Genomic DNA, 14,952 nt, shown 5'->3' with positions numbered 1-14,952 from the left:
TGCAACCTCTGCAGAGGGTAGTGAAACTGGTATATCAGCCGTGCTCACGGTTAAGAGCAGCCTTGGGATCCTCTTTGATTAGAGATACAGATGGTTCGAGATACAATGGTTATGATATGGTTTTGATTCGACTATGATGATGATGTTCCTCGATGAGGAAATGGTTTACGGGATTGGTTAATGCTAAAATCTGGCTTCTACTAATGATAAATACTTGACCAACTAAAAGCAACTGCTTGAGCCTAACCCCACATAAAGCTAGTCCACCTCAGCCAAACGGGACATTTGCTGAGTACGTTGATGTGTACTCATCCTTGCTTTACCACAAAACACCAGGTTGTCCGCATTGTAATCACTGCTCAGGAGAAGGCGAAGCCGTGGAAGGAGACTTCCAGGAGTTTCAAGACTACGATGAATTCTAGGTGTGGGTTGGCGGCAACCCCCAGTCAGCTGCCTGTGGAGGCCTTATCTTTACTGCGTTTCGTTTAGCACTTTGATTTACTTGTTGAGACAATGACTATGTGGATGTCTATGACTCTATGATGTAATAAGTACTCTTTTATGTTATTATTCGAGCATTGTGTGATGATGTTTATTTATGTAATCGCTGTGTACGTGAGTTCTGATCCTGGCACGTACATAGTTCGCATTCGGTTTGCCTTCTAAAACCGGGTGTGACAGATCTGATGCTATACAAATACATTTAATTCTGTATTTATTAATAGACTACGTTTATAGACACTTCATTGTACAATAGAGTCTCTTAGTTGTCTCCTTTGCTTGGAGAACCGTTTTGGTGTCTCTCCACTGTACATGCCCTAAGGGCGTGTGAAGTGGACCCAGGAGAAAAATAAAAATAGTAATTTATCTCATCACTAGTACTTGATCCTAAACGTAATACATTCAGTTTCTTAAAATACGCGAAATGTTAGGCTGTCTCCAGCAACGTCCTCTATATTCATCCTCTATATCTGTCCTTTACAGTCTTCTCTAAAAGATTTCATCCTCTATATCTCATTTCTCTCCAACAACGTCCTCTATACTCAAATACCCATATTAAAAACATTTTTTAAATTTTATTTTTTTACATACGTATTTATCATACTCTCAAATATATTGTACATATTTTAGTTTTGCTAAACCGGTTATTTAAAGTAGTCAAATGAATAGAGGATCGTTTAGAGAAACTCTATATATAGAGAATCCAGCAGCGTCCTCTAAATTTAAAGGACCGTTTAGAGGACGTTGCTGGAGAGCGTAGAGGACCGTTTGGTCCTCTATATTTAGGGTAGAGAACCCTTTAGGGGACCTTGTTGGAGCCAGTCTTATATCTATTTACTCGTCGCTAGCTATTCTCGTTTTTCCCATATTTTCTATTCATGTAAACAAGTGAGTAAATCTAGCTAGTGAAATAGCAAGCAATTGAAGACGCCCCTAAGGGCATGTATAGTGGCACTAATCTCTCACCTCTCTCGGGCATATATAGTGGAGAGACACTAAAACGGTTGTTTAAGTATAAGAGAGTACTAAGAGACTCTATTATACAATAGAGTATATATAAATATAGTCCACTAATAAATACAAGTAAATGCGCTTATATAGCATCGAATCGATAGAACAGACGACAAATTCGTACAACGTGAAGTGAGACGTCTGTTACTACTTGGGTTCACGATTTTTTTTGCAAAAATCTTCTTTAGACACCTCAAAAGTCTCTACATTAAACAACATTGTACATGCCCTAAAGCCCCTAAAGCCTGCTAGTAATCGCGCGTGTGCTGCTATCGCTGTGCAGCTGGCCGTCGCTCGCTCGAGAGCTCAGTTGGATCGTTCCCTGTCCTCACCTCCGTGTTCCGCCTCGTGGGTCTACTCGTCGTTGCCACGCCCTACAACCTCTCGGTTAGCTCTCCACTTCCCGCCCAGCTGTGTGCGTTGCGTCGGCGAACATCATTGGCTCTGTGCCTTCGCCCGCGTCGTGACTCCGTCCTGCACGGAGGCTCTGCTCCTCCGTCATGATGCATGCATTGTCCCGTACCGGAGCTCGCCGGAGACCTATCTGCTCGCGCGAGAAGCGTCCTGTTGCCGTTGCCGGTATCGAACCTCATCGGAGCCTCGACTTCCCTGTTCTACGCTGCGTCTAGAGTTCCTCCTGCGCCTTGCCTCCCTCGCCATGTCCCGTGACGCCGAGAGCCTTTGTCAGAAGCTCTATCCGTTACGGTTTTATGCACTATTTCTTTTATATATTACACTTATGATGTCAACATATTTGTTTAATGTAGAGACTTTTATGGAAATATATATATATATATATATATATATATATATATATATATATATATATATATATATATATATATATATATATATATATATATATATATATATATATATATATATGGAAATTTCAGAAATTTGAATCCTTAAACCCGAATAACAATTCTTTGAACTACCAAGTCATAGATCTCGCTCAAAACTAAAACTTCAATACAGTACGCGCATCGTATCAACATCCGAGGTTATTCAAGAGTTCTAAATCTGTAATTTAGAACATTAGAAATAAAAAAAAATGAGCTCATTCAAAAGCAAAACTTAGTGAACAATAGTAGCTAATACTCTGTAGTGTATGAACTAGCTATGATTATTAACAGCTAGGTAACTGGTCCAAATAGATAGTAATCTTTTGGAGTTGGATAGGATCTTTTGTTGGCTTTCGCCATCCCCCCTGGCAGGTTGGCACCGCACAACTAACACATGCGCCCCTCACCAAATCCACTCAAAGACTCTGTCGTCGCCCGTACAACAGCCGGTTGCAAGTTGCAACTTGCAAGTCGTCGCCGAGCCCGGCCGGTTGCTGCCAAATCGTGCCAGTGCTCGCCAGAAGGAACCAAATCAAAAGCCGAAGTAACGGTGGCCAGTAGTATGATCCGTCTGACTTTGACCCCGTCGGCCGCGCATGCATGGGCAGGCATGGCGATGCGGCACGCAGCTTGGCTTTTCGGCAAAGGTGACGAGGAAAAGCGAAGCATTAGCAATAGCAATCCACCCAAGTCCAAGTTCCAAGCATGAGAGGAGAGGCGTGCGTGCGTGCGCCAGTGCCCAGTAGCGTGGAAGTTTAGGCTGCATGCCGCGCCGAGCCGAGCGGAGCCGATGAGTGGACTGTGCGACGAGCCGTGCCCATGTGTGTGTGTGTGTGGGTCGCATTGCCGGTGGTGGCTCCGCTGGCATTCCATTTCCATCCAGTGCAGTGGCCCATGACTGCGCGCGGGCCAGGTCGTGAGTCGTCGGTCGCATGAGCCGCCACGATACGCGGGTGCATGCTTCGGGCTTCGGCCCTCCGCACCGCTAGTGTCGCCAACGCATCATCGTTTTTTGACTACTAGTATCATCAACATCACCGCGCAGACCACACTGAGGCCCGGACACTCAATAAATACAGCAGCCACCTGGCCCTGACATGTGGGATCGGACTACCACCTGGGACCCACACACCAGCGAAACGCCCACGCCCCTCCCTTCGTTTCTGCTGTCAGGCCAGATGGGATCTGCGCCGAGGGTACCCTACTACGCGTTCACGCAGGCCCATCCATTTCCCGACGCCACTTCTTCCGTGGGCCCAGCCCACTGCGCCACTGCCACCGGTATCCCAACCGAGCAGACGGCCCCACCCACGCGTCAGAGAGCCCTATACGGAGGCGTGGGGGGACAGAGACAAACCAAACAGTGCAAGGCTGCTGCACTGCAAGCGTTAGTGCGACTGTCCCCACTGCAAGTTCGGCTGGAAACCACCACTACTCGCGCCGCTCGCTCGGTCATCCATGGCGACCTCCTCCACTCCGCCTGCTGCTTCCCACGCCTCCCTCTCCCCCCGTCTCTAGGTTCGTTCGTTCCACGTCGCCGTCCACCCCTGTCCACAGCCGCGACAAACTCTTCCTCAGACCCACGCCACGTACGATGCCTCTCTCCCCTTCCCCTTCCCCTCCGCCCAACGCCACCGCCGCCGCCGCCGCCCTGCCCCTCCTCCTGCTGCTCGTCTGCGCCAGCAGCATTGCCGCGCAGCCGCTGGCGTCGTCGCAGGCCAAGGCGCTCCTCCGGGTGCGCCGCCTGCTGTTCTACCCGCCGGCGCTCGAGCCGCTGCGCGGGGCGCCGGACCCCTGCGCGCTGCCGCCCGCGCCGGCCCTCGCCGTCGCCTGCGAGGGCGGCCAGGTCACGGCGCTCTCCGTCCTGGGCGACCGCGACCCGGACGCGGCCTGGCGCGCCGCGCTGCCGGCCAGCTTCTCCTCCGAGGCGCTGTTCACCACGCTCACCAGGCTCCCGGCGCTCGCGCGCCTCTCGCTCGTCGGCCTCGGCGCCTGGGGCCCGCTCCCGGGCGCCAAGCTCCGCCGGCTCCAGGCGCTGCAGCAGCTCAACCTCAGCTCCAACTACTTCTACGGCGCCGTCCCCGATGGCCTCGCCCGGCTCTACTCGCTGCAGAGCCTCGTGCTGTCCTGGAACTGGCTCAACGGCACCGTGCCGTCCCTGTCCGGGCTCCAGTTCCTGGAGGAGCTCGACCTGTCGCACAACCGGCTCGGCCCGGCGTTCCCGGACGTGGGGAGGTCGGTCGCGCGGCTGGTCCTGGACGACAACAACTTCACCGGGGGTATCCCGGCGGGGGTGAGCTCGCTGGGCCTGCTCCAGTACTTCGACGTGTCCGGGAACCAGCTGCAGGGTTGGATCCCCTCCTCCGTCTTCGCGCTCCCGGCGCTGCGGTACATCAACCTCTCCCGCAACCGGCTGGCGGGCCAGCTTCCCGCCACCACGGCTTGCGCGGAGGCGCTGGCGTTCGTGGACGTCTCGGCGAACCTGCTCACTGGGGCGCGCCCGCCGTGCATGCGGGGCAATTCCTCGGCGCGCACGGTCCTCGTCGCGGGTAACTGCTTCGCCGACGCCAAGCAGCAGCGGGCCAGCTCGTACTGCAACCCCGGCGCGCTGGCCGCCGTGCTGCCGCCGCCGCAGGGCAACGGAGGAGGAGGGCAGGGGACGGGGAAGGGCCGCGAGATCGGGATGGTTCTTGCGATTGCCGGCAGCGTCGTTGGTGCCGCATTGCTGATTGCGCTGGCCATGGTGGTGGTCCTGAGGAGGGCGAGGAGGCAGCGTCCGGAGGCGACCATCCTGCCGAAGTCGCCCGCGGCGACACCGACCAACAAGGCGGATGGATGGAAGGCTCCGGCTAAGGCAACCCAGAAGATTATTACTACTGCTGATAAGAGTAAGAAGAGAAAATCCGTTTGCATGATTGAATCAATCGTCCCAGTAGCTTTTTTCCCCTTGTGTTATTATTCATTTCTTACTTCTTAGTGCGATTCTTAGCTAGTAGTACGTAGTATATTTTAAAATGAAAAGGGAGCACACGGACACAAGGTTATGGGAAAATTACTAGAAATGAACCGCTAGCTCCTTTGAACATGCAGTTGCTTTCTCCCATTTTCATATGCGTTCGTTTTAAATTTGGTGAATAAAGTCTACTCGCTTTAGTCAATGATTTGGGAAACTTTGCTTGATGTGCTATGTGGATCTTACTTAGGGGGTGTTTGGTTACCACAAACTAAACTTTAGCCCCTATCACATCGAATGTTTGAACCTCCGTTCCGGGTATTAAATATAGTCGGATTATAAAACTAATTTGTCAGCCGAAGATTAAAAGACGAGACGAATCTAGTCCAGTTGGTTGGGTCTATATTTCATACTCTTATTTGAAAGTCAAACGCTTGATGTGACCCGTGCTAAACTTTAGCAGGGGCAACCAAACACCCCCTTAGACCCTGAGCTTTTGAAACATGGCATGATGGATCTTTATTCCTTACTTCAGAGATGACTTTGAGAAAGTAAAAGGCTTCAAAGTCAATCAACCAAATAAAGGAAAAGAAAATAAAAGATGGAACGATGGCTTTAACAGCAAATTAATTTAGTGATATTAATATTTTTCAAGTTTTCATTCCCCATTCTAATATGGTCTCCAATTTGACAGGACATGCATCACAAGCTGCAAGGGTGAATACACTGGAAGTACCAGCCTACCGAGTGTGTACACTGGAGGAGCTCCAAGAAGCAACCGACAATTTCAGTTCCTCCAACCTAATCAAGACTAGTCCTCTTGCACAGGTATGCAGCCATGGATTCCTTTAGCTTTGACTGCGGCATGGAAGGGCAATGAATATACAAATAATTGTTCCACTGTCCATCTTAAATGAAGTACTACTTACTCTGCAGAATGTTTTATTTGAGTAGTGTGATCGGGTGGTCATGTGAGTTTACATTTAAATTAGCTCATCTTCACCAATTCTTTTGAACAATGCTTACTTCAGCTAGGATACTAGGCTACAAACTTCGCTAATGGTCCACCGTACTAACAATGCTCATGACAGAGTACAACTGTATACTGCCAATTATTGTCCTATTGTGTTGCATTTTGGCTGCTTTAGACATTTGATAATCAAGGGCTTTGGGGATGTTATTTAAAAGTACCTATCATTGATGTATTATTCAAGCTTGTGTTTGGAGGTTTATCAATTTCTAATTAACGGTACAAACATGTATCCAAATGGGAGCAAATTAAAATTTGTTCAAATAGTTACTACTACCTTTGTCCCAAAATATAAGGGACTTTGAGTCTCTGACTATGCTCCTAGACATGAGCATAGCCAGAACCCCTTATATCTTTGGATGGAGTTAGCAGTATTTATCAGTGTCTAAGGCCCTGTTTGGTGGGTCTCCAGCTCTTCGTGCACTTTAACAAGATGCCGGAATTGTTTGGAACTGTGTTAAACAGGGCCGAAGTGAACTTGTGGCTCAATTCAGTTGCATCTATTATTAATTTATTATGGTTAGACATAAGTATCTCCAGGCTTGCAGCCCTAATGATTGATTGCTGTTTTGTCCATTTTATTCTGTGAATTATGCATATTTTGCCATTTTCCATCAACAATTAATGTTGCCATGTCGGCCTTATCCTTCTGTCACATCCTTGCCATCAAGCTGTACAGCTTTATGCTAGAAATATTGTGAAGACCAACTTCGGTTCTTTTATATGTGCCTCGCTTTTCTAGGATTATAATGGTCAGCTTCAAGATGGTTCACGAGTACTGGTTAGATGTTTGAGGCTGAAGCCGAAGTACTCCTCCCAGAGCCTTGTCCAATACATGGAGATTATTTCTAAACTTCGGCACCGTCATTTGGTCAGCATCATTGGTCATTGCATTGTCAGTGATGAGGAGAATCCTAATATCGCGAGCTTGGTCTACCTCGTTTCTGAATGCGTGACAAATGGATCTTTAAGAAGTCACCTTACTGGTATGGTACTTACAGTGAACTATGTCATGCGGATAGTTATATAACTGAATATATCTACACGACTCCCAACTTATGTTTCTACTGATTTTACAGAGTGGAGGAAGCGTGAAATGCTCAAATGGCCCCAACGGGTTTGCGCTGCCATTGGCATTGCGAGAGGGGTTCAGTTTCTGCATAATCTGACTGCTCCTGGGATCGTACAGAACAATCTCAACATAGAACATATCCTGCTGGACAAGACCCTCACGTCTAAGATCAGCAACTTCAGTCTTCCAATGATATCAACTAGCAAGAACGGCAAGGTGAGTTAAGATGATTGGTGAAGCTCTACATTTGCTTGCCTGATAGCTTTTTTTTTTTGAAAGGGAGAGGCAAAAGACTTGCCGCTCCAATATATTAGAAGGAGTAGAACTAACAGGAAATTACAAGAAACCAAAACAACTTACAAGACTAGAAGCAAACACCTGAACAAATCTACTAAGCGGACCTACTAGCCAGCCGGGCCATGGAAACAACCAACTAACTCTTTGACCACTAGCGCGACCTGCTCCGCTGATCTAAACTGACTATGAAAGATTCTATTGTTCCTCTCTAACCAAGTGCTCCACCAAAAATAAATGATAAGGCCATCAAAGGATCTTCTCGAAGGCTTGTTGCACCTACTTCTCAAATTTCTCCACCAATCGTACAACGAATCAGGGCCATAGATCTCCAAAAAGGACGAAAGATTCGCCCAAGATAAGATTCTGTCCCACACCTCCCTGCTGAAGGTGCAGTCCTTGCAGAGATGAACCGTCGTTTCAAAGGTCGAGTTACAGAGGCAACACGAAGGATTGTGAGGCCATCCCCTTTTCTGAAGGTTCTCTGCTGTCAACACTCTGTTGTGTAAAAGAGTCCAAGCGAAGAAGCGACACTTGGGTTCAGTTTTTGCTTTCCAAATGGAACAAATTTTCATTGTGCAGAAGTTTGTTGAGAACTGTATGTTATATGCGCTGCTTGCACTGTACTGACCATCAGTCGTCCATCTCCAATCTCACAGATTCTCTCAGAGACCCCATTTGCTGTCCATGAAGACAATGATATTGGCAGGTATGGTGTCCATGTTACCTTGTGCAAAGAGAGAGGCATCTCCACATAATTAACTAGGACTATCTAGTGGTTGTTATGTATATGAATAAACACGAGCCAAGTGATTGGTTGTTACTTGTTAGGTTACCAATAATTTTCCAGAATGAACTAGCGATACAATTTTCATTTTCTTGTGTCGAATAAACCAACCTGAATCTCCCTGCTCTCCAGTGCTCAGAACGCGGCACAAGGTGACAAGGAAGACATCTACCAGATTGGCCTAATTCTCCTGGAGGTGATCACAGGCAAACCAACAGAGTCCCAAAGGCAACTGGAGTCCCTGAAAGCTCAGGTTAACCTCAAGCTCCATCTCTCCAGAGAACACCAATGAGTCTGTACTTCCAATCAACACTACTGTAATTTTGTTCATCGTGACAATTTGCAGCTAAGTGAGGCGCTAACTGAAGACCCAGACAGGCTGAAAGACATGGCAGACCCGGCGATACACGGTACTTTTGCAGTGGACTCACTGAGCACAGTTGCCGAGATAGCCCTCAAGTGCACGACTGGCGACCCAAGCGACCGACCTTCCATCGACGACGTGCTCTGGAACCTGCAGTACTCCATGCAGGTGCAGGATGGGTGGGCGAGCAGCGAGAGCTTAGGCTTGAGCGTCAAATCTCAGGCTTAGATAAAGGCGCAGTGATTCGGTTCCTATGCAAATGATGATTATGAAGCTCTATGCGCCATCACTCTGCCTCTAGTTTTCTGGGGTTTTTTTTTGGGAGGAAGAGAGGTCGTTGGTATAGTCTCTACTGTATATATGTGGACCTTACTTTTTTCAGAACTGTTGTTTATGGTACCTGTAAAACTCAGGTTCTCTTAAGCGTTTGTCCACTCAACAGATATGTGCTGCCATTTATGGAGCAGCACACAAGCAGTAGTTAAAATGGGACTTACAGCCTAAATTCTTTGAAACAAACCCCTTACTTTTTGAGCTAAGGTTAGCAAAAACCCCTTACTTCCTCAGTTCACATGATTTAGATCGTTTCAGACTTGTCCTAAGTCAATTAATATTAGCTTTGATCAGATATTTTATAAGATTTTACAAAATAAAAGAAAACTTACTAGATTCATCGTGAGTTGAACTACTATAATATATATTTTTTAGTTTAAAATAATTTTATCTTATAAATATTGTTCGTCAAAATTTCAATAGTTTGATTTAGGACAAGTCTAAAACGACTAAGTCACGTGAACGGAAAGAGTACTTGTATAGTTTGATCATCATGCATGATGCATCTCAGGTAAGGAATATCATTGCAGCCTAATTTTATTAAAAAAAAACAATCGGAGACAAAAGCATTCTAAGGTTCAAGCTACGGTTCGGCAACTGGAAAACCAAGAGTAACCTGGAACAAATAAACTACGAGACAAGGAGGTTCGGCTACAAATTATTAGCATATATCCTAGGCATGTCCGGAGTCCAAGCCGGCACATGAACTGAAAATCTTATTTGCCCTGCGAGCGCATCAATCGCTCAGGCGTTTACGGTTGGTGCGGCGGCGGCGGCACCGGGATCGGCTGAGCTTCCGGCCTTAACGGCGGCGGCGGCGGCGGCGGCAGCAGGAGGAGGATCGGCTGCCGAGTCTCCGGCTTTGGCGACAGCAGCGGCGGCGGCAGGATCGACGGAGCCTCCGGCCTTGGTCCGCTGTAGAACAGCCATGGCTTCGCGGACTTTGGCCCGGAGAGCCTCCGGAGACCGCAGCAGCTGTAGGATCTCGGCCTTGTCCATCTCCAGCAGCATCCCGGTAACTTTGCCAGCGTGATCGCGCTCGAGCTGTTCGACCAGCGCGTACAACTTGTTGCCGAGAATCTGCACACGACAAAAAGAGCAAAGGGAGGCCCAAGTTACCATAGATTTCATCAATGGTGTACTTCTATTTAGTGCCACTACAAAAAAAAAAGAATCCTATTCTGCTGTAAATTAGCTCATGGTCCACAAGGCTAACTCGATTCAGAAACTTGTAATAAGGCAGCTGGAAGGTTTGTGGATGTATTGCAGCACTATTACGTACCTGATGTTGGTCTGCCGGTCCAGCAGATGCTACGGCAGTAGTTGTCCTGCTTACAGCGTGTTGCTGCCACGCCGTGGCACCCGCACCTGGGAAGGCCTGAGGCGGCATTGCAGGGTAAGGCCCAGGTCTGGCATTCGGCATGTGATTGGCATTTGCGTGGATCATCTAAGGAAGACATGGAAGCGATATTAGCAGAAGAACGTCATGGAATGCTAGCCAGACGTGATTGGTAATACAATAAAAAGACTGATGAATAAATACTATCATGATTTTTCTTCTTCTTAAGAAAAATAAGAAAAATCATGTCTCTTAATAAAAAAAAAGTTATTAGCAGAAGAACGTCATGGACATACCGCCTGCTGCTGCCGATATGGAGCAGGACCAGGATACCTTGGTCGCTGCATGTTGTGTGGCGGCATCATAACGGGAGAGATAGGCCCCATTCCCGGAACGAAGTGTTGCGGAAACCCAAATACTGCGCCCTGAGGAGGCGCGATCGGGCCAGGTGAAGAAGGGTGACCAAAATAGACCTGCTGAGGTCCGGCATATTGAGAAGCTGCCATTGCCAGGTTACGTTGAGCGAAATGCGCCTAGCAACAAAAAAATATGATGTCAATCTCAAGTTCTCAACTTCCTCTTCATCATAAAAGTGAAGCATTTACATATCATATATTGTAGATACCGTACAACGGTGTCTGTAATTGGTAAGTCGGTCGGACAAGGGGGCTTAATAATGATACTACAAAAGGTATACTCAGTACTAAATATCTAAAACAGCATACTCGCATCAATATATAATATAATATATAGCAATATAAAGAAGAGAGACAATGTAAGATGAGGCGTAATATCAAGACAAAAAAAACCACGTATTGTGAACACAAGGTTACCTACCATTAGCATGGCTTTTCTTTCCTCCTTAGGCTGAGCTAAACCAACGTAGAGTGGTTTCTTCCCAACAATCCTACCATTCATTCGGTTTATCTGATGACATGTGGTTCAACATTGATCTTAGAAACATCAAACACTAAAACCTTACAACCAAAGTTCAGTATCGACTTACCGCCCTTTGGCCAGCTTCAGCAGTAGCAAACGACACAAACCCTGAACCCTTGCTCCTTCCTCGAGCATCAACCATTACCTAAACAGTTATCAATATATATAGCTCTGGCACTCAATACTACGCGAATACTAAGGTAGACATAAAACCTTTTCATCTTCAGAAAAACGCTTCGGTAAACAAAAGAACAAAGTAACAATTTAGCGGTTGAAAAAAAATATACCTTGCATGAAGCAACTTGACCAAATTCTTCGAATAATTTCTTCAACCCCTCGTCGTTTATACCATCATCAATGTTCTTCAAGTATAGATTGATACCATTAGGTTTATCAACCTTGTTGTCTCTGCCACGTCCAAATCTCGTTTTCAGCTCGGCTTTTCTCTCTTCCTTCTTCTGAGCCCTTCCGACATATAAAGTCTTGTCACCGATGGCCTTCCCATTGGCCTTCTCAACAGCCTCTATAGCGAACTCTGGCTTTTTAAAATTTACAAAGCCGAAACATTTGGAGGCACCATCAGCATCCCTCATGACCACAGCGCTAGTAATTTCACCAAACGGTGCAAACTCCTGGCGGAGGTCATCCTCACTGAATTCAGTGGGCAAATTCTTTATATATACGTTTGTGAACTTCACTTCTCTGTCCCGACGGCGCATGTGTAGGCCCACAAACATTTTTCTGTTATTTGCTAGCATACCATTAAGTCCGTTAATGGCAGCTTCGGCAGATTCCTCAGTCTCATATTGTACAAAACCATACCCTTTTGACTGACCAGCTGAATCAGTGGCCACCTTGCATGACAGTATTGCGCCAAAGGAGGAGAAGATCTCATACAGGTTCTTGCTATCAATGTTAGGCTCAAGGTTCTTTACAAACAAGTTAGCACGTCCACTCTTACGCAGACTTGGATCCCGGTTAGAGAACATAACCCGGATGTACTTTCCGATCAATGGGGTAAAATTCAAAGCTTCTAGCGCACGAGTAGCTGCAAGTGACGATAATCCAAGTTACAATAAACTTAGTTTAAGATATATTGGTCAATATAATTCTATATATGCTTTTAATCAGAACTGAATAAATATAAATAAATAAATCACATAAATTGATAATTAAATTTTAACATTTTCTCCACCAAGAAGAGATAGTCTATAACTCGCTCTAGCATAAACTGCTGCCAACAACACCAAGTTCTAATAAGCAATATATATATATATATATTCTAATTGTCATCTAGGGTGAAGCTTCATCTAGTCGGTGATAATCAATTACTAATGAACGATCTTCGGTTACGGAAGATCGTTTGATAATAATCGATTAGTACTGATTGGGTGATAAACCGAGTAACCGACTGGATGAAGGTTAACCTAGATGACAAACCGCCTGGATGAAGGTTCACCCTAGGTGACAAACAGAAAGGATGACTTCACTCTATGTGACTATGTGGCAAGGGATGACTTCACCCTATGTAACAAATAGATAGAGTGAGTTCACCCTATGTGACAAATATAAATGATCTTCGGTAATAATCAATTGTTACCGACTGGATGATAGATCAAACATAGAAACCACAAGATTTATCACGTCAACCTCTCCAATCTGACAACATAAATCCAGGAAAAAAACAGAAAAGGAAACGAATTATTGAGAAAACGCATTGTATATATTATGATATATGCCATAACGTGGAACTCGATCGAGACTAACCTGAGGAAGATTAAGATCATATACATTATAGTAACTGACTAGAGGCGAGCACATGCATGGAGAAACTCACCTTCCTGGCGCGAGTAAAAATTTACGTAACCATATCCAAGCGAGACGCCGCTTAGGATGTCCCGGCAGACGCGCACCGTCGCGACGGGCGCGACCTGGCTGAAGAGCGCGTGGAGCTGCGGCTCGTCTACGGTCTCAGCCAGGTCACCCACGTACAGGGACGCCATCGAGCCGAGCGGCGGCAGTACCGCCGCCGGAGTCCCCTCAGCCACGGGGACTACCTCCGCCGCGATCGGAGCCGAGGGCGTCGTCGAGGGGCTCGCCATTGCGATATGAGCGGCAAAATAGGTTAGGGTTTTCGGTGTCTCGACGGTTGCGGGCGCGCCGATCCGGCGATCCCTCTCGTCGGCTCCCTCTAGTCTCCTCGACTTGCCTTTCGGAATTCCCTTTGCCTCAGATTGTTTCCTTTTTATTTGTTTTTTTCCTTTCATAAACCTGCCGCCTCGATTGCCCTTATATAGGGTTTCCACAGAAACGCGCGGCGGCGCAGGTGCAGAGCCGGGCGCGAGGCCGAGTCCGCGTGTGTGATCAGGACTGGGAGCGGGCCCACGCGGCAGAGCGCAACGTCGTCGCGAGCTGTGTATTGTCCGGCGGGCTTGTATTGGCCCACTCGGGGTTTGTTTGTCACGTTGTTAATATATATTGATATAGATTAAATGGGATTGAGTCGATTTAAATTTATAGTAAATTAAAATATATTTTAATTCTACTTAATCGACTTCAATTTATATGGAATGACAATAACCAAATAAGGTCTAAGAGTTGTTCAGCAGGACACACGACATTCACATCTTTGTGGCGGAATTTTTTGGATGTACTATCTGATTTTTTTATTTTAACTATTTTTCTTAAAAATTTTACGTCTAGTCTCCTCTAATCTCATATTTGGATCCTTTTCTCGGTGCCACAACGGTGTGTGACTATGACGTCGAAGTGGGACGTCAAGGATTGCTCGACACCACAACCACGCCTTATGACGCCGAGGCACTTGTGCTTACGTGGCGTATACCTCGGCGCCAAAGGTCCTGAAGCTGAACTAGACACAAAGAATAAATTTGAGCGACTCACATAAATCATTACATGAATAAATTAATTACATATAACATCATTAATTTAGCACGACTCTTGTTTCATGATTTTTAATTGAACATGATACTTAGGCTATTACAGTGTCAGTTTAAAAAATAGCAAGACATGAAGCTCAAATATTTGTTGCCATGATATATTAGGAATTCTTTAGACTTATATATTTTTTAAGTTTTTTTTCTAGAATACGCACAAATGACACTCATTCATGGTTTATGTGTATCTATATAAGGCAATTGTCCCATTTTAATATGATGTAACACAACATACCTACCATCCCACACACATTTGATAGCATGTCGATTGCGCTATATAATTTTTATTTATTTAGTGTATTAATTTTACTATTAGAGAAGTTTCACGACTAGAAATAATTAACGATTTTCCACGTCCTTCTATCGTTATATTGATCGATATATATGCGCACATATATTTTTGTATATTTAGATTGATTCATACGCGCACATATTAAAAACCTTAAAATCGGAGCTATGCTAAATTAGTGATGCTATATATAATTAATTTATTAATGTATTGCTACATCTAAGTCGTTCAAATTAAT

General features: G+C 45.9%; 2 protein-coding genes across 2 annotated transcripts; one reads left to right on the top strand and one right to left on the bottom strand.

The window, feature by feature from the left end:
- The first annotated feature begins 3,775 nt into the window (after positions 1-3,775).
- Positions 3,776-9,362, top strand: LOC100281559 (uncharacterized). Its single transcript, NM_001368027.1, has 7 exons — positions 3,776-5,245; positions 6,005-6,138; positions 7,083-7,326; positions 7,420-7,628; positions 8,366-8,415; positions 8,626-8,746; positions 8,840-9,362. Exons 1-7 carry the CDS (start codon positions 3,952-3,954, stop codon positions 9,083-9,085), a joined length of 2,298 nt encoding a protein of 765 aa, NP_001354956.1. The 5' UTR covers positions 3,776-3,951; the 3' UTR covers positions 9,086-9,362.
- A 330-nt stretch (positions 9,363-9,692) lies between these two features.
- LOC100383542 (uncharacterized) lies at positions 9,693-13,705 on the bottom strand. Its single transcript, NM_001362089.1, has 7 exons — positions 13,306-13,705; positions 11,756-12,516; positions 11,536-11,613; positions 11,367-11,456; positions 10,826-11,062; positions 10,473-10,637; positions 9,693-10,270 (listed from the first exon to the last, which is right to left on the bottom strand). Exons 1-7 carry the CDS (start codon positions 13,568-13,570, stop codon positions 9,935-9,937), a joined length of 1,932 nt encoding a protein of 643 aa, NP_001349018.1. The 5' UTR covers positions 13,571-13,705; the 3' UTR covers positions 9,693-9,934.
- Positions 13,706-14,952: the final 1,247 nt, after the last annotated feature.

The sequence above is a fragment of the Zea mays genome, chromosome 9, assembly GCF_902167145.1.
Source record: "Zea mays cultivar B73 chromosome 9, Zm-B73-REFERENCE-NAM-5.0, whole genome shotgun sequence".
Lineage (NCBI taxonomy): Eukaryota > Viridiplantae > Streptophyta > Magnoliopsida > Poales > Poaceae > Zea > Zea mays.
The sequence above is the reverse complement of the archived record's forward strand: the minus strand, read 5'-3'. Positions and strand labels throughout refer to the sequence as shown.